General features: G+C 47.6%; 1 protein-coding gene and 1 long non-coding RNA gene across 4 annotated transcripts; one reads left to right on the forward strand and one right to left on the reverse strand.

Moving 5' to 3' along the window:
• Positions 1-267: 267 nt before the first annotated feature.
• Positions 268-25,891, reverse strand: ZNF584 (zinc finger protein 584). Of its 3 annotated transcripts, XM_074370895.1 has the most exons (4): positions 7,590-8,045; positions 6,611-6,737; positions 3,432-3,557; positions 268-2,805 (listed from the first exon to the last, which is right to left on the reverse strand). In XM_074370895.1, the coding sequence occupies exons 1-4, from the start codon at positions 7,605-7,607 to the stop codon at positions 1,802-1,804; spliced, it is 1,275 nt and encodes a 424-aa protein (XP_074226996.1). In that variant the 5' UTR covers positions 7,608-8,045; the 3' UTR covers positions 268-1,801. The 3 variants fall into 3 exon arrangements, with proteins under 3 accessions (XP_074226996.1, XP_045377892.1, XP_010960327.1); XM_045521936.2 differs by lacking the exons at positions 3,432-3,557; positions 7,590-8,045 and adding an exon at positions 25,585-25,891 and having other exon boundaries at positions 268-2,808; XM_010962025.3 differs by lacking the exon at positions 3,432-3,557 and having other exon boundaries at positions 268-2,808.
• LOC141578703 (uncharacterized) lies at positions 19,460-21,950 on the forward strand. Its single transcript, XR_012509328.1, has 2 exons — positions 19,460-20,512; positions 21,192-21,950. It is a non-coding gene; the product is annotated as an uncharacterized LOC141578703 (long non-coding RNA).
• Positions 25,892-26,260: the final 369 nt, after the last annotated feature.

Below are 26,260 nucleotides of genomic sequence, written 5' to 3' on the forward strand. Positions count from 1 at the left end.
GCTTGATAAATGTAACAATTAAAATAATACAGTGTGGACCCTGACTATAACAATTAAATAGGAAATCAATAACAGAATGATGTGTGGAAAATCCTCATTTGGAAACTAAGTATCCCACTTACACATGCAGTACTGGCTGAGCACCGAGGCCCAAAGCCCCTTAAGTCTGGGCGTAGCAGTTCTCTCCACATACATACATCCCAGCTAACATTTTCTTCTTGACAATAAACACCTTCTAGACGGAGGAACAGAGAGCTACAACACATACAAGTTTTGCTGAATGGATATTTTATTTACCTTTTGAAAAAATATTTTCCAGATTTTTAAAATCAAAAGGCCCCACAAACCAGAAGATCTGGATCCATATGTTGATTCAACCACTTCTTTCCCTGGAGCCCTGGGACAGTGGCAGCAAAAACAACAAAGCCTATGGTGTGCAAAGACACCAGCAGCACTGGTGGGGTCACAAAAGCCACACCCTAGACTACAGGATCTTTCTCTCAGTCCAGGGTGATGGATGGTCATGAGGCGAACATGCCCAGAAAGGTTATGAGAATCCAGAAAATCTGTAGATTATTTGCTGACAGTGATGTTGGCCACAGGTAACAGGTCTGCAATTCCTGAGAAATTCAGCATTCCTTATCCCATGAAACCATGGTTCCTGGAACACTTGTGGATGCCTCTTTAGAACCAGCTCAAACTCTTCTTTACTAGATGCCCCACTCCACATCTCTTCACTCAGTGCCTCTGTGCCCACTTACTCTTTCCAAAACGCCCCTGTATGTCTTACAGCCAGTCTAGAACTTACCTCCACATTCTTGATTTCAGAGAGCATGGCTTCTGAGCTGATTCTGGAAACACTTTTTTTCTGACCAATGCTGGAGTTGGCAGAACATTCCCTGGGAACAAGGGACCCAGGTGCCACTGTCCCTAGTCACACGGGGACCTCATACCAACTACCCCATTCTTCATGGTGAGCTCTGGATCCACGAATAAAGGCCAGAAAATTCACCCACAAAGCCCTCAGCCCTTCCCTGGAGGTCTCAGGCACCAATGCAAATTAGGCCAATCTTGACTGGAGCTGACTTCTGCCATCCTGCTGTCCCCACTGAGGCTGCCAACAGTCAGGGAACCCCACAGAAACTATTCCCTCTATTCATGAGGCCAGTTTTGTTCTCAGTCCTTCCACACCCAGGGATCAGAACCCCAAGATGAGGGTGGCTTAAACAAAAGGGTCTTTATTACCAGATATTCTGGAGCGGTGTGAGACAGTCAGTTTCAAGGCTGAATAATTGCATGACAGTTACCATAGGTAGTGTCAACAGTATCCATAAAAATGGTTACCCTTCCCTGGAAGCCCCTAGCAGACAGACACTGCTCAGCTACTCTTGACCAGAACTAGCACATGTCCATACCTAAACCAGTCAGGGAGTGAACAAGACCCATTATGGGCTCCACCACTCATGATTCTCTCCTGTATCAAGTGGGCAGCATAGAACTCAGCCTCCCCGAGCACACTAGGGCGACTGATGCACACCAAGGGGACCTGCCAGGTGATAGAGGTGCGATGGCTTCTGTCACAGAAACTGGCAGTGATTCCACAGTGCCAAAAGCCTGGGCAGGTCAGAGTGCAACACAGCTCCTGAAAGCTTCCCACTGCCTGCTACCCCCAGGCTGTGTGTTGGGGTGTGCTAGGTCCAGCTTTCAAATGCTGCTCTCCTCAGCTCCTTTGTGGAGTGAGACTTCTCACACTGAACAAGAGGCTAGCCATGGCCAAAGGCTCTCCCACATCCCCATCCCCCTATGCCCTTTCTCCAGTATGGACTTTCTTGTGCTGAAGGAGGGTAGAACTGTGTTTAAAAGCTTTCCCACATTCTGAACATTCATAGGACCTCTCTTCAGTGTGGAACTGCTGGTGCCGATTGCGGTAGGACCTGGTAGTGAAGGTTTTCCCACACAGGCTGCACTCATAGGGACGTTCTCCAGTGTGGACTTTCCAGTGCTGATACAGGCCAGAGCGGGTCACATAAGTTTTCCCACATTGCTTGCACTCATAAGGCCTCTCTCCAGTGTGAACTCTCTGGTGAAGGATGAAGCTATGGTTGTATTTGAAGAACTTCCCACATTCCCTGCACTCATAGGGCCTTTCTCCAATGTGAACTTTCCGGTGCCGAATGAGGGTAGACAGAACACTGAAGGATTTCCCACACTGGCTGCACTCATAAGGCCTTTCTCCAGTGTGAATTCTCTGGTGCAGAACAAGCGCATCTTTGCGGTTGAAGGTTTTCCCACACTCATCACACTTGAAAGGTTTTATGCCCGTGTGAACCTTCTGGTGTTTCCTCAGTTTAGAAGGGTAATTGAAGGCCTTCCCACACTCATTACACACATGGGATGTTTCTCCAGTGTGAATTTTTCGGTGATGAACCAGGGTTGAGTTCTCCTTGGGGGCATTTCCACCTGCTGGGCACCTGAAGGGTCTCTCTTTGGAGTGAGTTATGAGGTGGTCAAGGAGCGCAAAGGCCTTCAGGAAGGCTTGCCCGCAGTCTCTGCACTTGAAAGGCTTCTGTGTGGTGTGGACTCCCTGCTGTTGCTGGTGGGTGGAGCCGGGTGGGAAGGCCTCCCTGCACTCAGTGCTCCTGCCTGGCTTCCCCTCCCTGTGGGTGGCCTGATACTGGAGGAGGCCTAAGATGGCAGGGACTTCCTTCCCAGATGCCCCACACAGAAAGAGCTTCTCTGATAGGTGGACTTTGCAGTTCTCCATCTGCTTGGGAGGGGCTTCCTCATCCTGCAGTCTACACGGACAACCTGAGACAGAAGAGTCAGTCACTGAGAGCTGAATTAGAGGGAGGAGGCACCTGCATCACCAATGCCTGTTGGACACACCCAGAAAGGAGTCCACCAAATTGCCAGGAGGCTGCGGGAAAGGTCTGGAGGAAGAAGGGCTGTCCCAGTGGAACAGGGCTCTGCCAGACCCTGAATAGGGAAGACCCACCAGGGACGAGGACACAAAGACAGGAGGAGTGCTGGGAGTAGAGTCAGGGTCCCCACATCACTCCTCTGCAAAGGGTTTCAGCAGGGCCTTAGCTGCTGATGACAGCAAGTATTGTGAAGAGGATGTGTCCAATCCAATGAAAAGATGATTGCAGCTGGTGTTCAAGTATTACTGAAGGATATGCGTGCATCTCAAGTCAATGCAGAGTAGGTCACAGTGGACGGCTCTGCACTGGCACAAAGAGGAAATGACAAGACAGAGGTCAGAGATATGAGTCATCCAGGGCCAGAGAGTCATGGTCGAAACAGCAAGACTACACAGTGTGTCCAGAGGGGATAAGAAAGGTGGGAATATGGTAAGGTCACTGGCCCCAGCAACAAAATGCCAGTGCACACAGATATCCGTCACTGCAACCAAGGCGTCCCTTGGCCTCACTCATCAAGACCAGGACTCATCCTGGCCTCTGCTCTGCTGACCACAGTCATGTCCAGCATGTTGGGCACCCAGGGCTTTTTCTTACCCTCCAACTGAGAAACTACAGGGGACCTCAAAGGTGCAAAGCCTAGGAGGGAGAAAGACAGTAAGAGGCCAGCTCAAGGCTGATCCATGCCATCAAGCACCACAGGAAGTTCGTGTCACACGGCACCAGGAAGGAAACCAAGTGTTAGAACATGAACCACCTCTGTACTTTCAAAAATTTGTTAAGAGGGTAGATCTCATGTTTTTTTTAACTACAATTTTTTATTAGAAGAAAGAACCTCCTATGAAGCAAAACTGACATAATTAAAGTAAGAAATAGACAATAATAGTTGGAGACTTTGATTTCCAACTTTCAGTAATGGATGGAAGCACTAGGCAGAAAAGGAACAAGAACATAACACTTGACTAACACTAAATATCAACTAGACCTAGCAGACAGCTACGGACATTCCACCTAACGACAGCAGAATACACATTTTCCTCCATTCTCACATGCACATGGAACATTCTCCAGAACAGACCATTTGCTAGGACATAAAACAAGTCTCAAAAGACTCTGGAGAACTGATATACAAAGAATGTTCTCTGACCACAAAGGAATTAAAATAGAAATCAACAACAGAAAGACAGTTGGGGAACTCACAGATTTATGGAATTTAAATAAACTACTCCTAAATAACCACAAGGAAAATTACAAAACATTTTGAGATGAAAGAGAAAGCACAACAAACCAAAAGTTATGGGAAAAAGCAGTGCTTAGAGGGAAATTTACAGAAACACCTCTGACACCAAATGTAGAAGGGAACGGTTGTTTCCACACCACTTCTCCAACTCTGACACCAACTGGGTGTTCAAGGATTCAGTTCAATTTTGACATCAACTACCTAAAATTAGCATCAAATCCCACAGATTATGGTCTCAGTCCCACAGAACTGCCTGAACTTCAGACATCAGCTGCAAGTCCCAGTCCTCCTGTACTTTTGATGAACTGGCTATAAATCAGGGATCCCCACAATTATTGATTCCTCCTCAGGTTCAATAATGTGCTAAAATGACTCACAGAACTCGCTATTACCAGTTTATTTTAAAGGATACAGCTCAGGTACAGCCCAACAGAAGGGATGCAAAGGGCAAGGTATGACAGGGGTTGGGATTGAGGATATAGGGGGTAAGAAGTGTCCATGCCCTTGACAGCACCATTCTCCTGGCACCTCAATGTGTCCAGTAATCCAGAAGCTCTCTGAACCAGTCATTTAGGAGTTTTTATGGATATTCTAACACATAGGTCTGACTGATTAAATCACCAGCTGTTGATGATTGGCTCAATCTCCAGTCCCTTTCCCTCTCCCAGAGTTCAGGGTAGGGAGGTGGAGAGGAGGAGTTGAGGATAGCTGAAAATCCAACCTTCCAATTATGCCTTGGTCTTTCTGGTGACCACTCCCCATCCTGAAGCTATCTAGAGGTGCCCAGCTACCATCAACCCATTAGCATACAATTAGCATCTTATCACTCTAGAGATTCCAAGTGTTTTAGGATCTGCATGCCAAGGACCTGGGAACAAAGCCAAAATATATATTTCTTATTATGTCACAACACACATATTAAAAAAGATCTCAAACCAGTATCCTACTTTACACTCCAAGGAACAAAAAAAAGAAAGAAAGAAAAGCAAAGCAACTCAAAGCTAGAAGAAGGAAGGAAATAAAAAAGAGCTGAGATAAACGGACTCAAGAAGAAATAAAACATCTGAATAGACTTTTAAAAAATTTCCCCACAGGGGAAAAAAAAGATAGATCCAGATGTCTTCACCGATGCATATTAATAAGTGAATAAGAATTAACACCAATATTTCACAAAGTCTTCCAGAAAATAGAAAAGAAGGGAACATTTCCCAACTTATCCATTGAAGCCAAAATTACTGTCATAATCCAAACAAAGACATTACAAGAAAAGAAAACTACATCATTGACAACTCTTATGAATATAGATGCAAAATTCCTCAATAAAATACCAGCAAACCGAATCCAAAAATATACAAAGATTATAAGCCTAGGATAAAAAAATTTACCCTAGCAATGCAAAGTTAAACATGAAAATCAACTACTGTAATATACCATGTCAACAGAATAGGGAAAATCACATGATCATTTCAATAGCCATGGAAAAGCATTAGACAAAAATTAACTTTTCATAATAAATGCACTCAACAAACAAGGAAGGGAAGGGAACTTCCTCACCCGAAAAGGGCATATGCAAAAAACCTACAGTTAACATCATATTAATTAAGCTGGTTTCTTGCTAACATCATGCACCTGTAAGAAATGGGTAGCATGTCTTGGTATAAATGCAATGACAAGCTTTTAATTTCAAAAATTAATAAATTGATTAAAGTTTAAAACTTTTTAAAAAAACATCATATTAATTAGTGAAAAACTGAATGCTTTTCCCATAAGATTTGTAACCAGACTAGGATGTCTACTCTCACAACCTCTATTCGATAAAGTACTAGAGGTTTTAGCCAAGTCACTTCAGCAAAGAAGAGGTGAAAACAGCTCCACTCACAAACGGTATGACGTTAAACATACATTTCTATACACTAGCAATGGACAACCTAAAATGAAATTAAGAAAATAATTCCACTTAAAGTAGCATCAAAATGAGTAAAATACTTTTAAATAAATTTAGCCTTGGAAACTGAAAATGCTGTTAAAAAATAGAATTAAGTTAAATAATCAGAAAAACATCTCACATTCATGGATATTAAAATAGCAATGCTGCCCGGGTTGATCTATTAATGTGAATTCACGGCTCACACCTGGCTCAGGGAGGACTCTATAAAATTTCTTTTGGCGGAAGAATGCAAAACCCAGAACACAGAGGGGTCACAGCTTCAGCAGAGTCCCACTGCCAGAGAGAGGCAGAGCTGGTGGGATTTGCTGGGCAAACTGTAAAAATCTGAACCCCAAGCCCTATTCCAGGAAGCCGTGGGCAACAAGTGTTGAGGCTACTAACAGGGCTGCTCAAAGACAGGGAGGGGAAGAGCTGCGCAGCCTCTGTGGGCTTTAGGGCAGACAGAACTTCACATGGAGAAAGCGCAGAGGTGGTCAGTTTGCTGGGGGAGAGTGTGAAACTTACCCAATGAGCCAACGAGTGCGAAGTTCTCCTGCATCACATCACGGTATAGGCTCCTCTGGGTCAAATTAAGAAGGCCCCACTCCTCCCGGGAGAAATACACAGCCACATCCTCAAAGGTCACCGGACCCTGAAATGATGGATTCAACTGAACCTTAGGGTCAATGATGAGTAAAAAGCCAACCAAATCAAGGACAGAGAAACACACCCAGCCCCTTGACCTGTGTCTCAGGGTCCAGGCACATCTCTGACTGACATCTTTCTCTTTAAGCCACCCCCCTACCCTCCGCCAACATACCCTCATCCCGCCCTCCTCCTAAGGCCCCTATCCCAGAGGATTCCCAGGGCCCCTAGTACCATTAATGCCTCTCTCCTCATGTTACTATTAAATTCTGCATCCAGCCCACAACAGGCTGCTGACTAGGCAGATGCCATCTATGTACCTCGTCAGGCACACAGGTCCCACCCCATTTCCTGCCAATCTGTTCCCTCTCCGTCCCAGATATCACCCTTCAGAAGCAACCAAACCTATGCTCACCATTCTCTCCCAGGTCTCAGTACCTGGTCCCAGGGCCCTCCAGTTTGCCTTCTGCACGCCAGACACATAACTCTACTGCATTATGGTACACCTCCACATGCCCAGCACAACCTCACCAGTCCACCCCATTGGCAACTTCCACATGCCACTCTGCTCATGGTGTCTCCAAAGTGCTACCATGGAGAGCAAGCACAATCTCATCCCTGTCCTCCCCACACCTCCAACGGCCCCCTGCCAAGGGCATCTTCCACCTCCCCACCTTAAACCCTTAGCCGCCGGGAACCACACACAGAGCTCCGGGACCTACGGCCCTCCTCCCTCTCTGCCTTTGCATAGACTGTCCCTTCACCTGTCTTGCCTTCCTCACCCGTCCCGGCTTCTCAGAGTTGGGACCTGCCAGCTGGGGATGCGGGTGGCAGAGCCTGGTTGACACCTCCCACTCACCTGCGCCTCCTCTGCCATGAGAACTTGTGGGCAGAGTTTCCGCGGATGCAGCTGAGATCCCTACTCGCCACCCCGCCCTGCGCGCAGAAGTCCGCTACTGCCGAAGGTTCTCAGAGGGCGACAGCGAGTCTCAGGAAGGAGGAGTGATGCCCCGGGGTCACGGCGCGAGCTAACGCGCGGCGAGGGTCCCTGCGCGTCCCCGCGCCAGGGTGGTCTCGGCGGTGCCAGCGCAGCCCTGAAAACTCTCGCACGGACCACCAGCCGCGGCAAAACGCGCACAGCCTGCAACGCCGGAAGTCCCGCCCCATCCGCGCTGTCGGGTGGTGCCTCTGCCCGCAGACCTCCATTAACTGGGCTTCCGCGTCACCTGTGACCGCGTTCGCGGCACGTACGAACTACGTTCCCCATAAGCGACGGACTGCACTGCGTCCGTACCGCCAAAGACAGCCCAGCAGAGGAGCGTTTCCAGGAGAGCTGCGCCGGCGGGGCAGGAACTTCCGGCGCCGGACCTCGCTGTTGCTTTGGAGCAGCGCGGGGCGGAGAGTCAGGGCCGCTGCGCGGGAGATGGCGTCCCGGAGGCTTCCTGGGGGCTCCCCGGGCCCTCGCAAACGAGAGCAAGACACGAGCGTCTGGCAGGTCCCCCCACACCCTGTACGCGCGGTGACCGCGGCGATTGTCCGCCTTCCGCCAAAGCCCATCCGTGCCCGCGGCCGTCAGAAAGTCGCCCTTGGGTTTGTGTTTACTTAACGGAGCAGGAGACGGAGACCCAGAAAGGCACCCCTGACCCGAGTCTAGTGAGCAGCTGGAGCACCAACAACTGGGGGAGCTCGGCAGGTGTGGGGAAGATCAGCGTTTGTTTTTTCAGATGGGTTGCGTTTTCCGTGCCCCACGGTGAAAGCGACGTACCTACCAGTCATTGGACTCACACAGGTCTGGCCTGAACTTATGCTGGGGACGGTAGGCTTATACCTACCCCATTACAGTCCATGCCCTTCTCAGATTTGGGGTCTAGTAGAGGAGGGTGAGCATGTGGTTGATGGTGTCAGAGACGCTCTGTCCACTATTTAGAAAGCATATTTTTTTCCCTGACACCAGTATTACCCTAGGTTTTTTATTTTTTGTTTTAATACTTAAGAGCAGTTCAAGGTTTATGGAAAATTGAGCAGATGGTAGTCTCCATATTCCCTATCTCTCCCTGCACAGTTGCCCCTACTGTTAACGTGTGGTATGTTTGTCACAACCCACATTTATACATTAACATCCATAGTTTACACTAGAGTTCACCTTTTGTACTGTAATTTTATGGGTTTTGACAAATGCATAATGTCACGTGTCAACCATTACAGTATTATATAGGATAGTTTTGCTGCATGAAAAACCCCCTGTTCTCCATCTGTTCATCCCTCCCTCTGTCCTCAAGTCCCTGGCAACCACTATTGTATTGTCTCTACAGTTTTACCATAGCCAGAATGTCAGAGTTGGAATTATACAGAATGTACATTTCTCAGACTGACTTTTTCACTTAGGAATACGCATTTAAGATTTCTCCCTTTTTGTGGCTTGATAGCTTAGTTCTTTTTATTGCTAAATAATTGCATTGTATGAATGTCCAGATTCTTTATCCCTTTACCTATTGAATGGCATCTGATTTTGAGTCTAGTTATAAGCAATTATGAATAAAACTGCTATAAACATTCATGTGCCGGTTTCTATATGGACATGTTTTCAACACATTTCGGTAAATACCTAGGAGTGTGATTGCTGGGTCATACGATAGAACTGTATTTAACTTTGTAAGAAACTACCCAATTGTCTTCCAAAGTGGCTGTGCCATTTTGCATTCTCAACAGCAGTGAATCAGAGTTCTGTTTCCTCCTGTTCTCAGTATTTTGGACTTCAGCCATTCTGATAGATATGTAGTGATATTGTTGTTTAAACTTGTAATTCCCTGATGGCATATGACATTGAGGTATTTTCATCTGATCTGCCAGCTGTGTATCTTCTTTCGTGAGGTGTCTCTTCAGATCTTTTGCCCTTTTGAAATTGATTTCTTATTGTTGAGTTTTAAGAGGGGTTTTTTTTGGTGTATTTTGGATAAAAGTCCCTTATCAGATGTGTTTTGCAAATATTTTCTCCTAGTCCAGGGCTTGTCTTTTCATTCTCTTTCATGGTACCTTTCACAGAGCAGAACTTCTAATTTTAGAGATGTCCAACCGGTTTTTTTTCTTCTTGGATCATGCTCTTTGTGTTGTATCTAAAAGTCATCTAAATGCCGAACTCAAAGTCACCTAGATTTTTTTCCCTGTTATCTTTTAGAAGGTGTAGTTTTGTGCTTCACACTCAACTCTATGATCTGTTTTGAGCTCTGGGTCCAACATGTAACCCTGATACTCTGGCCACAAGATCTGGCCCACAGAGGTCTTCATTCTTTGCAAGGAGATCTTAGGCAGCAAGACAAATAAGACCAAATCTGAATTTAGACCTGCTCGCTACCATCCTGCTGTCCCCCCTCTGAAGCAGTGTCAAGACTTCCCATCAAAGGTCTTCACTCTCCTTCAGACCAGCAGTGCCCAATTTTGTTCTCAGTCCATCCTACACAATGAACAGAAACCCCAGGGTTAAATATGGTTTAAGCCATTTATCATGACACAATCCAGGGTGGTGTGAGGCAGGCAGTTCCTGGGCTGGAAGAATTGGAAGCTAGACAGCTGTCACATGGGCATCACGTGTGGGGTGAACAACATCCATCAAGAAGAGAGACCTAATTACCTACCCCCCCCCAAAAAAAAACTTAAAAAAAAATAAAAGAAGAAGAGAGACCTTCTCTCTAAGCCCTGAGCAGACCCCAGCTCAGGTCCTCTTGGCCAAGGGTGGGTCACATCCATGCTTAAACCATCAGTGAGGAGGCCATGAAGTCCCCTAAAGGGCTCAGGCCACTCAGGATTCCCTCTAGGAAAGGACTGCACCAAGGTCTTCCTTCCCTGAGCATGCTGGGTGACTGATCCTCACTGTGGCAGCTGGTAGAGGTTACATGGTTTCTACCACAGGCCCTGGCCCAGGGCCAATCAGTAGCTCTGGAAAATTTTCCACATACCCAGCACTTACAGGGAATCTCCCCAGTAGGACTGTTAGAACATACAAGCATAGTAGGCAGAATTCTAAGATGGCTCTCAAGACTCTTCCAACCTAATCCATGAGATTGAATATGATGGACTTTACTCCCATGATTAGGTTGCTACGTGGCACAGATGACATTCAGAAATGTAGATTATCTAAGTGGGCCTGATCTAATCACACAGGCCCTTTAAAAGCAGTTTTCTCCAATTGTAAGCAGAAGAGGAAGTCAGAGACTCCAAGTATGGAAGAGATCTGATCAACTATTACTGGCTAGAAGATGAAAGGGCCCACATATCAGGAAAAGTAGGTGACACGTAGGAGCTGAGCGTCTTCCTCAGCTAACAACCAGCAAGGAAACAGAGATCACAGTCCTACGACAACAAGGAAGTGAATTTTGCCAACAAAAAGTGATCATGAAAGTAGATTTCCCTCCAGAACCTCCAGAAAGGACTCAGTCTAGGCAGTACCTTTATCTCAGCAGGAGCCGAGGATAGCCATGTCATGCCAGAATTCTGACCTCAGAATTGAGCTAACAAATGAGTGTGTTAGTAATTGTGGTCATTTGTTCACAGCAACAGAAAATATGGTACTAGCACAAAGCTGAACTTCCACAGATGGCTCCCTTGCAAAGTCTGCACCCTCAACCTCTGCTGCGAGGTTACACAAGGTTGACAGCCATGGCCAAAGGCTCTCCCACTTTCATCGTACTCCTGAGGCCTTTCTCCAGTGTGAACTGTCTGATGCTGGGTAACAGTGGAGGTGCAATTAATGGTTTTCCTACCTTGGCTGCACTGAAGATTTTCTATGGTGTGAAACCTTGCATATAGAACAAGTTTGGTACTTTAGCGGAAAGATCTTCCACATCCACTGCATTCATAAGTCCTTTTTGGGGTTGTGAATTTTCTGGTGCTGAATGAGGTGCAACTATATCTGAAGGCTTTCGGACAATATCTGGTGTTAAGCTGGGAGATGTAGGTAGAAGCTCTCAGACATGGGCTGCACATACGAGGCCTTTCTGTATCCAGAGCTTTCCGGTACCAATTACATGTGGATATTTCAATGAAGTTTCCCATGCTGGTGGCAATCTTACGGCTTTTCTCTCATGTGAACCTTTTAGTGCCGGCTGAGATGAGATTCTGCTGCAGGCTTTCCCACATTCAGTGCATTCATAAGGCCTTGCTACTGTGTGAGCTCACTGGTGTCCAATGAGGTTAGAGCTTTGACTAAAGAATTTCCCATGTTCAGTGCATTTATAGGGCCTTTCCCCAGTGAACTTTCTGGTGCCAAATGAGCGTAGATACGAGGATGAAGGTTTTTCCACATTTGCTGCATTCATAAGGCCTTGCATTCCTGAATTCCCTGGTGCTGAACAAATGTGGATTTGTGGCTGTATGTCTTCCCACATTCACTGCACTTGTAATATTTTCTTTCTGTGTGAACTTCTTTTCTTAATTGAAGTATATAGTCAGTTTACAATGCTGTGTCAATTCCTGGTGTACAGTGTGTAAACTGACATGTGCTCCATTTGGAGTGCAACTGAAGGCGCTCCCACCTCCTCACACATAAAGGATGTTTCTCCCGTGTGAATTTTTCTGAGTAGTGAGTTGATTTCTCCTTGAAGGCATGTCCACCCTACAGGATCTCAATCAATTCAGTGTGAGTTTCTAGGCAGCTGACGAGGGCAGAGCTCTTCAGGAAAGATTTCTGCACTTGAAGGGCTTCTGTCCCACATGACTCCTGGGTGCTACCTGAGGCAGGAGCTGTGAGGGACAGTCTCCACAGTGCTCCTCTGTAGCTCCCCCATACCGGGAGTGGCCCACTGCTGGACGAGGCCCAAGCTGGCCTGGAAAACTGCCACACTCCCCACACATAAAGGGCGTTCTGATGGGTGGGCCCTGCAGCTCTTTACCTGCTCAAGAGGTGAAGCACAGACAACCTGAACGCAGAGAAATGCCAGTTAACAGTGTTAGATTGCAGAAGGAGGCCCCGTCCTCATTAATGCATGTCAACACCCTCAGGAAGGAGTCCATGGGATTGCTGGAAGGTTCTGGGGGGAAGGGTCTGGATAGAAGGGCTGGCCCTGCAGACCCAGGCCCAGCTAGACAACAGAATGTGAGAGATCTCAACAAGGATGAGGATACAAAGATGGGGAACAGAAGAGGGAGGAAGAGTCAGGGTCTCTAAGTCACTCCTCTGCAAAGGGCTTCAGGAAGGCCTTGGCTGCCAACAGCAAGCACTGTGAAGAGGAATGTGTCTGGTCTCGTGAAAAAAGCTACTGCAACAGAGAGGCTGGTATTCTGTGTGACACCGAAGGGTAAGTGTGTGACTCATGTCATGTGTAGAGAAGGTCAGTGCTGGACCGATCTGCAAAGGCACTGTGCTGACCATATATGAAACTTCCCCTATTCAAAGCACTGTGTGGCTCCTCTCTATTTACCAGACCCAAATACATACAGAATTGGTGCTGGGAATGGTCCCAGAAGACAGCCTGTGAAGACTGAGGTTGGCTTGGCTGTGTCTTTAGGCCTGAGCACAAGGCAGAGCTGCCTGCCAACAGGAACTAGGATGCTGGTAACCCAGGGCACACCGTCTATCAATTACACAAGCTGTCACCTGTGGTTGATTGTGATGAAGTGCCAACTGAAGCACACGCCTTGGGAGCCCAAGGCTCCTGCACTTAACTTCTATGGCAATGACAGCTGCAAGGACTATGGCATGGGACCGAGCGTCCTGAGCCCACCAGAGCACGTACAGAAAGAATACAAAACATTCATGTTCTTAAGCCCTCAGCTCAAGCTGAGAAGCAGAGTTTTCATGACAGCCCTAAAACAATTTAATTTCTTGTAGCTAGGGCTGATGTTGCTGAAAATCAAACACAAAATTTGACTGTGCACATAACTGATTTATATCAGTTGAAATCATAGTCTTGCCAAGTTTATCATGTGAAAATTAGGGCACTGGTTGTTCAAGAATACGACAAGGAGACTTGGAATGAGAACATCTGATTAGACCCAGGCAAAAATAACAATCTTGAATCCCCAAGTCAGTCTGACCCTCCCTTACCAGAAGTAGCTTGCTCTCCAGTATCTGAGGACATGAGCCCTCCTCTGCTTGAAAACCTCTGATCATCTCACTGGGGGCAGATGCCCATTCTCCACAAGACCCACCAAAAATCTCCCATTGCTGTAGACACAAAACCAGGTCAAATCTCAGCCACTCCATGGGGAGAGTTACATACTGCAGTTCAGGAGGAAATGGCTCACACACCAAGAAATTTCAAGGCTTTGCTAATATGTACATATATCAGGGAAAACCTGGGCAACACATGTGGGAGCAGATTTTAAAGTCAAGGAGAGCACATTTACAAATTGGGATGAACTTCCTGGTATTGGTGCACTTACCACAATTACAAGATTTGATATTTCAGCTTGAGCAGCTAGAGGTAGTTTAACACCTTAACTGAAACCTGGACTCAACTTTGGCCTGAAGTTAATGAGACTGAGACGTCCCAGCTGCCCTGGTACAATGTGGAAGAGAGAATCCGAAGGCTGAGGGAGATAGATGTATTGGCCTGGATTTATCATATGGGACCTGCACTCCTACGGTAGGCCGAAAATGATGCCTGTGTTCTAATCCCCTGAACCTGTGAATATGTTACTTAAATGGAAAAAATGACTTTGAAGATGAAATTAAAATTTCTCATTAGCTGACCCCAAATAGGGATACTATCCTGCATTACCCAGGTGGGCCCACAACCACATGGACCCTTAAAGGCAAAAGAAGCAGAAGAGTGAGTGAAAGAGATGCAAGGCTGAAAGAATAGGCAGGAGAGATTCAAAGCATGAGAGGGACCTGACCTGCCATTACTGGCTTAGACGATGGAGGAAAGGGACCACGAGCCAAGGAATGCAGTAGCCTGTAGAAGTGGGGAATGACCCTCAGCTGAGAGCCAGCAAGGAAAAAGAGACTACAGACAACTGAATTCTAAACCTAAATGAGCAAAGAAATGGATTCTGCCCTAGAGCCTCCAGAAAGGAATGGAGCTCTACCAACACCTCGATTTTACCCATTGAGACCCGTGCTGGACTCCTGACTTACAGAAGTATGAGATACTACACTTGTGTTGGATTAGGCTGCTAAATTTGTGGCAACCTGTTATAGCAGCAATAAAAAATTGCAACACCATTCCCCAACTCTGTTCCACAAGAAGCCCCAGAAAACATTCCCTTCACTAAAGTAATTAAGAAATATGTTAAAGAGAGGAGGACCTGCAGCCTTGAAAGTCTCTGTGGCTGCTGTCTTTTGTAAGCCAGCTGTAACTGTAGGAGATCTGACCATTAAGATGGGCTCTATGATTTCCATGGGATGATCCCATGAATAGCAGAGGCCAAGTGGCAGCACTTAACTAGCAAATATGCAAGGTGGGCACATCAGCCATGACAGGCGGCTGGGACATACAGTCAATCAGAAGGCCTTGGCCTGCAGAGGTCTTTGGCAGTGGTGAATTGATGACAGTGTTCTTCAGAAAGAAGGACATATGCAGCCCACCTGAGTAGCGCATGACCTATACATGAGGAAAAGGTCTATATCTGGTGCCAACAATCTGACTCAATCTGCCACAGTGGAGAGTCAAAGCCTCTTATGCAGTTTCCAGACCTAAATCAATTTATAGCCCAGAATACCTTGAATGAAGAGGAGGCCAAGTCCCTTTGAGAAAGGACCCTGGACCACTGTCAAAAGTATGTATCATAAGTCTTTCTCCAGGCCTTATCCAAAGGGACCTGCAGCCATTTAATGGAGTGACTGCTGAGTTGGGGAAAAGGAAATGCTCAGATCTTCCAAGGATTACTAGACACTGGCTCTGAACTGACACTACCTCCTGAGATTCAAAACACTACTATGTCCTTAGTCCAAGTGGAGGCCTACAGGGGTCTTCCAATATTCATTCACCAGCTGTGAAAATAACCACACATGAGCCTGTGGACCCACTGGACTTACTGGGAGTTGGACTGGGCTAATACTCCACTCATCTGTAGGGGTAAGGGTCATTATGCTAAGAAGGGCTGAATGGCCCTGAAGCTTCCAGCCCCTGCCGAGTTAACGAAAAGCAATACCACACCCCTAGAGGAAGTGCAGAGATTAATGCCACTATCAAAGATCTGAAAAAAGCATTCCCATTTAACTCACTAGTTTGGCCAGTGCAGAAGTCAGATGGATACTGGAGAATGACTGTGGACCACCGTAAATTTAATCTGCTGGTGACTTCAACTGGAGCTGCTGTTCCAGAGGTAGTATCTTTTTTTTTTTAAATGGAGGTAATGGGGATTGAACCCAGGACCTCATATATGCTAAGCACCCACTCTACCACTGAGCTATACCCACCCTGTCCCCAGAGGTAGTATCTTTATTGCAACAGATTAACAGAACCTCTGGCACTTGGCATGCAGCTATTGGACTTTTCTTTCATTCAATTTACAAAGAACACCAGAAACCATTTGCTTTTACCTGCTTATACCAAACAAGCAGCACATGTTCACAGAGTTGCCTCAGGACTGCACCAGTTCTGCTCTCTGCCATGATGCAGTCCACAGAGATCTTGATCATCCTGACACTGTATAAACATCACACTGGTCCACTTTATTTGCTGGGAAACAAGCTGCTGGAAAACAAGCTGCTGGACAACAAGCAGCTAGAAAAGAAGCCACTCCTAAACTTCCATGAGCTTAAAATATTATATTCACACTTGCTTGCTTAAAATGCACATGCTTGCTTTGTTTTAATGTTTTGCGCAGTACATGATCTGTAGCACGTATTATGCTAAGGAAAATCTGTGGTGAGCAATCCTGACATTAATCGTAAGGGAATGGAGGGCAGATATTTCCTTAGGGTGAAACAATGGATGGTCTTGGAAAGCCAGATCATCCATTAACAGAACTTTGTTCTGGCATGAAAGCATGCTGTTGAACCTAGGGGAAGTATTTGCTATCTTGAGGTGTCCTGGAGGCGATGACAGGATAGACTCAGAAATTCTGCATACTCCCAGGAGGGTGATTGTTCCTGGAAGGGATGGGCCTGAAATTAATCAGTTAACCAGCAAGCAGAACTTAGTGCTTATCGCATGGAGTATCTAAAGCCCCACCTCTTTGATCACATTTTTTTCTGAGCTGTATACTCCTAATAAATATGATGCTGACTAGGCTTTCGGGGCTCTAGATCCACGAGATCTTGAGTCCCCTGGTCCCATCTTTGCTCTTTACTTTGTCTCTTTGTTTCTTAAGTCTTACGTTGCCCGTCCTCAGACATGATCCCGAGCTGCACAGGATGCAGCATTTATTGAAGACAATAGGCTAAGTGAATCCAATGAGCTCTCCATCATGAACTGGGGTTGTCTGACCCACAGAGCCAGCAATCTAACATTAAATGGCAATAGGATATAAGAGATAAAGCTTGGCCTAGGTCATGGTCTTATGCAGCGAAAGAGGGCAAATTTGTAGCACAAAGGGGCCATGACTCCAGCACGGTCACCAGGCTGGGAACTGGAGGAGACTGGTGGGATCAGTTAGGCACATTGTCAAAGATCTGGCCCCCAAACCCCACCCTACTAAGTCTTGAGGCAACAGCTACTGGGAATACTCACAGGGCTGATCAAAGAGATGCAGGGGAAGTTCACCCTGCCCAGTCCCAGCACCCACAACACCAACCACAGAGAACCTGGGAAGGAAGCTGCCCCTGTGGTCCAGCTTTGGAATGGAAAGAACTTCCCATGAGAAAACACAGAGAGAGAGTGGTCAGTACACTTAGGGAGGGGATAAAGGACTTACCCACTGAGCCAATAAGCTCAAAATTCCCCAACATCACATCATGGTTTAGGTGCCTCTGGGTTACATTAAGGAGCCTCCACCCATCCTGGGAAAAATACACAGCCACCTCCTCGGGCGTGTCACCAGAGCCTACAATAATGTGTTCAGTCCCTGGGATCGATGAGTGGGCACAAAAATCAACCAAAATATGAACAGATGGCCACATCCAGGCCTTTGACCTGAAAGGGTCCCACCATATCTGTGAATGCCATCCTATTTCCCGAGGCCCAAACCACCCCCCGCCCCACACACACACATCCCGATAAGACAGTCATCCCCAAAACCCTTGGGGAAACCAAGGTCCCAAGGGCCATAGGTGCCTCTCTCCTCGTGTTACGACTGGACGCTGCATCTGACCCACAGCAACAACCAGCTGGTAACCAGATAGGTGCTATCTATGCTCTGGTCCAGGCACACGAGCCTCACCCTGTCTCCTGCCAGCCAAGTCCCTCTGTGTCCCCTAGATCTCACCTTTCAGATGCAACCAAACCTCTGCTCACCGTCCTCCCATAGGGCCAAGTATCTGCTCCCAGGGCCCTTTGGTTTGCCCTCCTGCCTGCGAGGCATATAAAACTGTTCCTACTTGGCACAATCTCACAAGTTCACCCCCTGGGCAACTCCCTGGCCTCCCCACATGCCACTCTGCATGTGGTGTCCAGTGTTTGGCAGAGCAGCCAACATCCTCTCCTGACCCAGTGCTTCCCACACCTCCAACGGCCCAGAGCCACAGGCACCCCTGGCCCTGCATTGAAGAGCTTCCCACCTGGCCCTATTTCTAGTCAACACTCAGCCACCCAGAGCCACAACTGGATCTGAGACCTGGCCTTCCTTCACCTCTGCCATTGCCCAGGTTGTCCCCTCACTTGCCATGACCTTCCTCTCTCCTCCTGAGGCACATTCAGAGCCCACCCCCTAGGCTTGAGTCCCCGCCTGTCTCCAACATGACCCCATCTGTCACCAAATCTGCGACCCTGTGTGAAAAGCCCTAGGCCCCAAAGAAGGCAGATATCAAAATCTGGCAAGCCCACAGATGGGCAGATTAGCCCAACCCTAGGTCCCACTGACCCCCTATCTTTGACACAGCCATGCCACAGGCTGCACCCCAGGTCCACTTGCCCCTCTGGAACCTTGGCCCCCGTCACACCCCGTCTGCATTCTCCTCCTGACGTAGGATCAGCCTTCACAAAGGCCTTAGCAACACCTACCATCGTCTTCAAACTGCCTAAATCAGACATCTGGTCCTCTTCAGGACCCAGCCTTCCCTCCTTCCACACGTTGGGGTATTCATCATCCTTTATCCATCTCAGTTGATCCTAGTCCACTCTCCAGCCCCATCCTTTGGATGTTTTCAGCCTGGATCCTGCAGAGTTCCAGAGCTCCATGTCCAGGTGCCCACACAGTGCCTCCATTCGGGAGTACCTGGATATATCATGCTTAAAATCTCCAAACTCACACTCCAGACCCCCGGCACCTGCTCCAGCCACCGACTTCCACATCGCAGATGATGAAACTTACAACCAACAAGCCACTGAGTTCAAACACCCAGTTCAAAACATCCTTGAGAGCTCACTGTCTCTCTCTGCCTCACATCAGGACACTGGGCCAGTCCTACTGAAATAACAGACCCAGAGCCCAAGCACCTCTGCCACCTCCGCTACTACCACCCTGCTGCAACCACCTGTCACCAATGGCCTCCTCACAGGCCTTCTTCAGGCACAGTCTGTTCTCCCCTTGGCAGCCAGAGGGAGCCTGCTAACCCCTGAGTCAGATCACATCCCCTCTCTGCTCTAAATTTCCCATGGCTCCCAGCACCCTCTAAACAGAGGCCTGAATTCATTCCAGGCCTGACTCTTGCCCCCTGCTCACTTTTTCACCAAACGCAGGAGAGACCTATGGTTCCCGTTAACACTCCTAGCTCAGCCTCACTGCCAAGCATTTACACATGCGGGTTTCTGCGTCTTTTAACACTTGCCAGGTCATATCCCGTTGACTGCCAGAAATGGGAATCTTTCTGTGTAATCCTCGACTAGGATTAGGGATTCTGGGCCAGACGTGACTTCCCCAGAGCCCCAGAAACAAGGGCAGGGAGGTGACGGGGGAGGAGAAAGAGGCTCAGGATACCAACATCCCCTACATGGAGTCCGAGGAGTGAGGCAAGGAGGGTCAGGGTGCACCCTCCACAAACCTGCGCCCGACCCTGTGGGCGGAGCTAGATCCTGTGGGCGGAGCTAGACCCTGAAGGCGGCGACCCCTGCCGACGGACGGGGCTGACCGTGAAAGTAGGGGCCTTAGTCCCCAACCTCTCCTGTGTGAAATGCCCAAAAGGCTAGGGGGGCGTAGGGCGGGTGTGCAGCCCCGCCAGACACTGCGTGCGACGCAGCGTCCCCACAGTCCTGACTGCGAGTCTCAGGCACGGCTCAAGGCTCGGACTGGCGCCGTCCTCTTCCGCGGATGGATCCTTCACAGAACGCAGCGAGGCCGCGCGCGCGTTCCTGAAGCGGGATTTTCCTTACCCAGAAGACACTGCGCCAACAACCCGGCGCTGGCCAATTAGAGCCCAGGAGATAGGCGTTTCTAGGCAGGCGCTGGGCGGGACCTCCACCGCCGGCCCCCGACAGTTGTGGGGCTACTTCCGCTTCTCAGTGGTTGGCAGGAGGTCAGGGTCGTTGGACCGGGGACTGCGTCCAGGAGGCTCCCGCAGCCCGCAGGGACGGCAGGAGAGTCGGGACGGTCCCATAACACCCTATGCGCGCCGTGACCGCGGCGAATGTCCCGCCTCCTCTAACTCCGGTGTCCCCGACCGTAGTGGAGCCACATCTCGCTGGGGTGTCCCCAGGGTCAGTGCAAAAGTTGGTCGTACCCGCGGCTGCCGGAGTCCCGCTCCAGCAGGTCCAGGAGTACCCAGGGATGGACGGCGTCGGCAAAAGAGTGAGAGAGCCAGTCAAGGTTTGATCACCATGCAGGCAACTCTGCAAGGCTTTCTTTATTTGTGGTATTTATACAATTTTATCAACAGGTGATTTCACATTGTGGCCAAGTTGACTCTTACATCTTTATTGTTTACATTGTTAACCTGTTTCCATACCCAGGGTGTGGTCACGGGCCTTTTTCGACTTGGCTGAACGTCATCACCCTGATGATTTTTTAAATTACCCCTTAGCCTTATACTTAGTTAATCATTACCCCTTAACCCATTTTCAATTCTATCCCTAAGAACAGCTCCTAACCAAAGACTATTTCACAAAAACAAGCTCAAAAAGAGAAGGTCACGAGGGTCCCAACCCACTGGCACCTGGAACCCAACAGTGGGCTGATTATTGTTCCTATTACCTACAAGGAAAGCAGTCAACCTAGAGATATCTATCTTATGTTTCTTACAGAGCTAACGGCACACGTTGTCTTTAGGGCTTGAGGCATGACACACCATGGGGGCCCTGATCTTTTGATTTATTTCCAAGTACTTTCATTGAAATTCCATTGTTTGAATTGTCCTGCACAGTCATCATCATAGCCCCTATTATTTCCCCAGATTGAGAATCATCCTGTACAATTTTCAAAAAGCCCATGTACCCCAATCCAGTTATAGGCACTATAAACAACAGAAGGAAATGTCGGTATTTTCCAGAGTGAGACTGCTTTGCAATCTGCATGGCCGTTTTGCCCTGACTTTGTCAAGGGGCATCAACATTGGTGAAATGGCTCCCGGCATGCAGCCGCCCCAGATTCCTACCCCTGACGTTGAGCAGCTGGGTACCGAGGGCCCGGGGACCTCGGCAGGAGGAGGTGTCGGAAAGATCAACAGTAGGATGTGGGCCTCAACAGTCCCTTTTGCAGAACCTCATGAGAATGGACGTCGAAGACTCGCCCTGTGCATGCGTGGCTTTTGGGAAGGCCTTCAAGGAGAAGCAACCTTACTTCACTAATGAGGAATTCACGATAGAATAAAACCCTCTGTGTGTAAGGAGTATGGAAAGGTCTTCAGTCCTATCTCCCACCTCTGAAGTCTGCATAGTCACATCAGAGAGAAATTTTACTCAGTCAACCACCCTGGAAAGCCTTCAGTGAAAAATACCCCACACACCTTTTCTTGTTGGCGCTCATGAAGTTCTCGCCTCATGAATGCAGCCAGTATAGAAAACTATAATTTTGTATTCGTATAAATGGAATCTTACAGTTTGTCTAACTGGCTTCATCCACTATCTTCATGCTTTCAATTTTTTTTCCTCATGGTGTTGCACATGTCAGTAAATTTTTTGCTTCTGATGGGCTTAAAGGATTCAATTTTATGGATGTACCACATTGTGTTTGTCCACCCTAGTAATAGATATTGGAGTTGTTCCCACTGTTTATTTTGAATAAAGTTGCTAGAAAAATTTGCATACAAGCCTGTGAACATAGTTTTCTTTTCACATGAGTAAATATCTAGGAGTGGGAAGCAATCAGTATTTAAACATAGCTACAATTTCTTGAATCTATGTTTTTATTTTTCACTAGTGCCGCTGGTAATTATATAGAAATTCGCATTACTTAATGTTTTAAAATGTGAATTGTTTGATAAGTCCATAAATTAGTAAATTGGGCATGAAATAAGAAAAATAATGTCTTCCTCTGTGCACACAACAGCCCCATATCCCCAGGTTCAAACCCCAACCCAAGTATAATCTCAATGTGGGCAGCAGTCACCTGGGGCAGATGATTGGGCCTCTGTGAGCCCTTGTGTCCTCATCTGTCATATGGAGATGATAGCAAACACTGCACACGCTGAGTTCTGGCAGATGCTGCTCTACATCCTCCACCCACATAACCTCAAGCCTCTCAAACACCAAGGAAGCATATGCCATTATCAGTCCCATTTCTAAATTAAGAAAGATAAAGCACTAAAGGCTTACATTACTTGTCCAAAAGCACAGAACTTAGCTGGGGTGGGATGTGAACCTACAGAGTCTGGCTCTGGAATCTTTGTCCTAAGCTTCTTCACCATTTATAGGACTTACCTGTGGGGGTGTTATGAACTTTAAATCAAAAGCATGACAGGAAAACCATGGTATTTGGAATTTAGAAAACTGTCAATAAGTGTTAGTTATTACTTCCTTACCGCCGTGGTTATTAACACAGTATTATTATTACCGGGGGATGAGCGTTGGTCAAGTTTTGTACCGAACTAGAAGCCTCTCCCACATGTCCCACATATGCATGGTTCTTACCCAGGATTATTCCTTAATGCTCAACTAAGTGTAAAACCGTTTCTAAGAATGGACTACATGAAGGATAAATGCTGGAGAGAGTGTGGAGAAAAGGGAACACTCCTACACTGCTGTAGTTTGGTACAGCCATTATGGAATGTAGTTTGGTGCAGCCATTATGGAAAACAGTATGGAGATTCCTTAAAAAACTGAAAACAGACCTACCCTATGATCTAGCAATCCCACTCCTGGGCATATATCCAGAGGGAACTCTAATTTGAAAAGATACATGTGCCACAATGTTCATAGTAGCACTATTTACAATAGCCAAGACATGGAAACAACCTAAATGTCCATTGACAGATGACTGGATAAAGAAGATGTGAGATATATAGATATAGATACACACACACACACACAAACACACACACACACAGAGGAATACTACTCAGCCATAAAAAATAAAATAATGCCATTTGCTGCAACATGGATGGACCTGGAGAGTATCATACTAAGTGAAATAAGCCAGAAAGAGAATGAAAAATACCATATGATATCATTTATATGTGGAATTTTATTTTAAAAAAGGACAGAAATTAACATATTTACAAAACAGAAATAGACTCACAGACACAGAAAACAAAATTATGGTTAGTGAGGTTGTGGGGAGAAGGAGATGGGGAGGAATAAATTTGGAGCTTGGGATTTGTAGATACTAACTAATATATAATATATAAAACAGATAAACAACAAGGGCCTACTGTAGAGCATAGGGAACTATATTCAATACCTTGTAATGGCCTTTAATGAAAAAGAATATGAAAAGGAATTATATATATAAATGCATCACTATGCTGTACAGCAGAAATTAACACAACATTGTAAATCGACTATACTTCAATAAAAAAAAAAGTGGACTACATGTGTCACAGGGGTGGTCGTCTGAGTGGGAGGACCTCCTTGAGGACTTGTGACACTCCTTCTATAGAAACACCCTGCTTGCAAGATGCTCCTGTGAAGAAAAAGCGGGGCTGGGCCTACTCGTAAATCTAAGTGTAACAAGTGTCGGATTACTGATCTGAGTTCTGTTGGGCTAATTCGTAAATCTAAGTTAATAAGTGTCAGTTTGCTGATTCCCTGCTCATGTTTTTTGCTAGCCAGCTGGATTTTCAGAGAGACATATCTGGCCTTGAAATGTTGGTTTGTTGCCTCCCTGCCTCTACTTTTGTGATAATGATGCTGCTAAAGCTGTTCCATGCCTATTGGCCAATACCCCAAGCTTGTAATTTACCCTATAAAATCTCATGCACACGTCTTGGAGGTGCTCAGAGCTTCGGAGCAGAAGCCCCTCTGAGCCCACCGGCGTAATAAATCTGAGTACTCCAACCCTCCGAGTGGTGCTTGTTTCTTGGCTGGCCCATCATTTCCATAACACTCCCTCATCCTGTACTCCACGTCAACAATGGAAATCCACGAAATGCTGGCAAAGTGCATATTGACTTGGATGGGAGTGGACAGCCCCATCACAAATGTGTGTCTGACATCCAGAATACATCTGTTGACGAGGCTCAAGTCAGGTTAAGGGGCTGCTGTGCAAGATCACAGGGTGGAGGAGTCCTCATAAGGGGCAAGGAGACAAGGATGAAGTCCAGAAGATGAAAGTGGCTCTCAAACACCCTCCTCTGTAAATGGGTTTCATCAGTGAACATTGTGTAGAATGTGTGTTCCAGCCCAGGAAAATCCAGTTCTAACTGAGGAGCTGGTGTTCAAGGACTATTTCAGGACATGTGAACCCTCAGGATACAGTACCTGAAGGCCGACTTTGGCACACAGTGCAAAGAAGCTGTGAGACGAGTAGATAAAACGCAGAGGACAGAGAGGTGGGAAACAGGCAGGGGAGGAATTGGAGCAGAAATGGCAAAAGGGTGGAATGTCCAGAAAGCAGAAGGAAAGATAAGTGTATTCATTTTTAACTGCCCTAACAAAGGACCATGAACTGGTCAGAACATGAAGTTCAGAAAGTGCCTAGACTGGCTTCCTAATTAGTACCTTCAAAGTGGGGAGGGTATAGCTCAATGGTAGAGTGTGTGCTTAGCATGCAGGAGGTCCTGGGTTCAATCCCCAATAACTCCATTAAAAATAAAAATAAATAAAAAAAAAAAAGTGAAACAAATGAATCCGCGTATCTCTAAGTGGAAAGAGCTAGGAGATCCGCTCTTTACCAGCATCCACCTGCCCACACTCCCGTCGATCTCGGCGCCTCTCCCCTAAACGCCCTCTGCTCCTCACTAAGGCTCCAATAAACCTGTCCCTGCATCAGAGCCTTTGTACCTGCCATTTTCACAGCCTTGCAGGCTGTTCCCTGGCCTCGGTTAGCCCCATTCTTCCTGTCGTTGGGCATCTATGCTCCTAATCCCTGACCCCGCCATCGAGGTAGGGCCCCCAACAGTCTTTGTCACATCATTGTGCTTTGTCTTGCACAGAACACTTAGCTCTGACATAAAGAATACTACCAATGGTCTGTCCGGCTATTGACTGTCCAGCTCTGCCCTAGTATGTGAGTTCTAAGGAAGAGAGAGCAGTAAGAATATCTGTGACCTTCTTGTTCACTGCTGCAACCTTAGCACCCAGCCCAGAGTCGGGCACATGTCACGGGTGCCCCTTGAGATAAGGAATGAACCCGTGTGGCCCCAAGCCTCTGCAGAGACTCACAGGATAGAACAAGACGCAGCTTAGAGGGACATGCCCAGCTCTGCGCTGCCAAGTTGCGCCCTGGGGGGAGCGCTCCCGACGCGAGCCTATTTCCCCCTTGGGACGGAGGATTTCAACACTTACCAGGTCGGCCAGGGGTTGGGGTTAGGGTTAAGGAGAGCACTTCAGAGTCACTGCACCGCGGCTCTTCCTTTGTAGTCTGATCTACCCGTGTTCGCAGGGCTGCAAGGCCGGGGACTGTCGTCCAGGTGCGGAGCCGCAGCACATTAGAAGCGCCATCAAGGTGAGGAGGAACCGATCACTTCCTCCTCTCGCTGCCCTACATCGGGTCTGACAAAAGCCCTCCCGCGGTCGTCACAGCAGCTCGGGCATCGGGTCCCTGATTGGTCACAGCCCTACACTCGCCCCGCCTCCCAATTCCTCTCACTAGACGGCGGCCCAAACTCGAGGTGCGCGCAGGCCTACAGCGTTGGGGGGGGCCGAAGGAGGGCAAAATTGCCATAGCAACGCTGGCCTCAGGCTCCCTATTGGCTATCAGTCCAGGCGCTCCTTCCCTGCTCCTCCCACCAGGCTCTGGGGAGGGGTAAGATGCGCGCGCAGCCCTACAGAGTTGTGGAGAGAAGGCGGGCGAAGTTGCTATGGTCCCGGAAGTCGCGCCCCCAGCCCGGAATGAGGCCTCCGATTGGGCCTCGTTGCAGACAACGTCCTAGCTTTCTCCCGGAACGCCGCTGAGGTTAAGCTAGCGGGAGATTCTGAGGCTGGAAGAGTCGGAGTATAGAGGAGAGAGATGCGGCTGCGG

The sequence above is a fragment of the Camelus bactrianus genome, chromosome 9 (assembly GCF_048773025.1).
Source record: "Camelus bactrianus isolate YW-2024 breed Bactrian camel chromosome 9, ASM4877302v1, whole genome shotgun sequence".
NCBI classification, from domain to species: Eukaryota; Metazoa; Chordata; class Mammalia; order Artiodactyla; family Camelidae; genus Camelus; species Camelus bactrianus.

What these genes read in the sequence shown, in the direction of transcription:
- ZNF584 (XM_074370895.1), bottom strand. An exon ending in CGCACTCGTTGGCTCATTGG is followed by an intron (nt 3,558 to 6,610) that starts GTAAGTTTCACA and finishes TCTCCCTCCTAG; the next exon opens with GCTTTGCACCTTTGAGGTCC. An exon ending in GATGAGTCCTGGTCTTGATG is followed by an intron (nt 2,806 to 3,431) that starts AGTGAGGCCAAG and finishes CTGTCTCAGGTT; the next exon opens with GTCCGTGTAGACTGCAGGAT.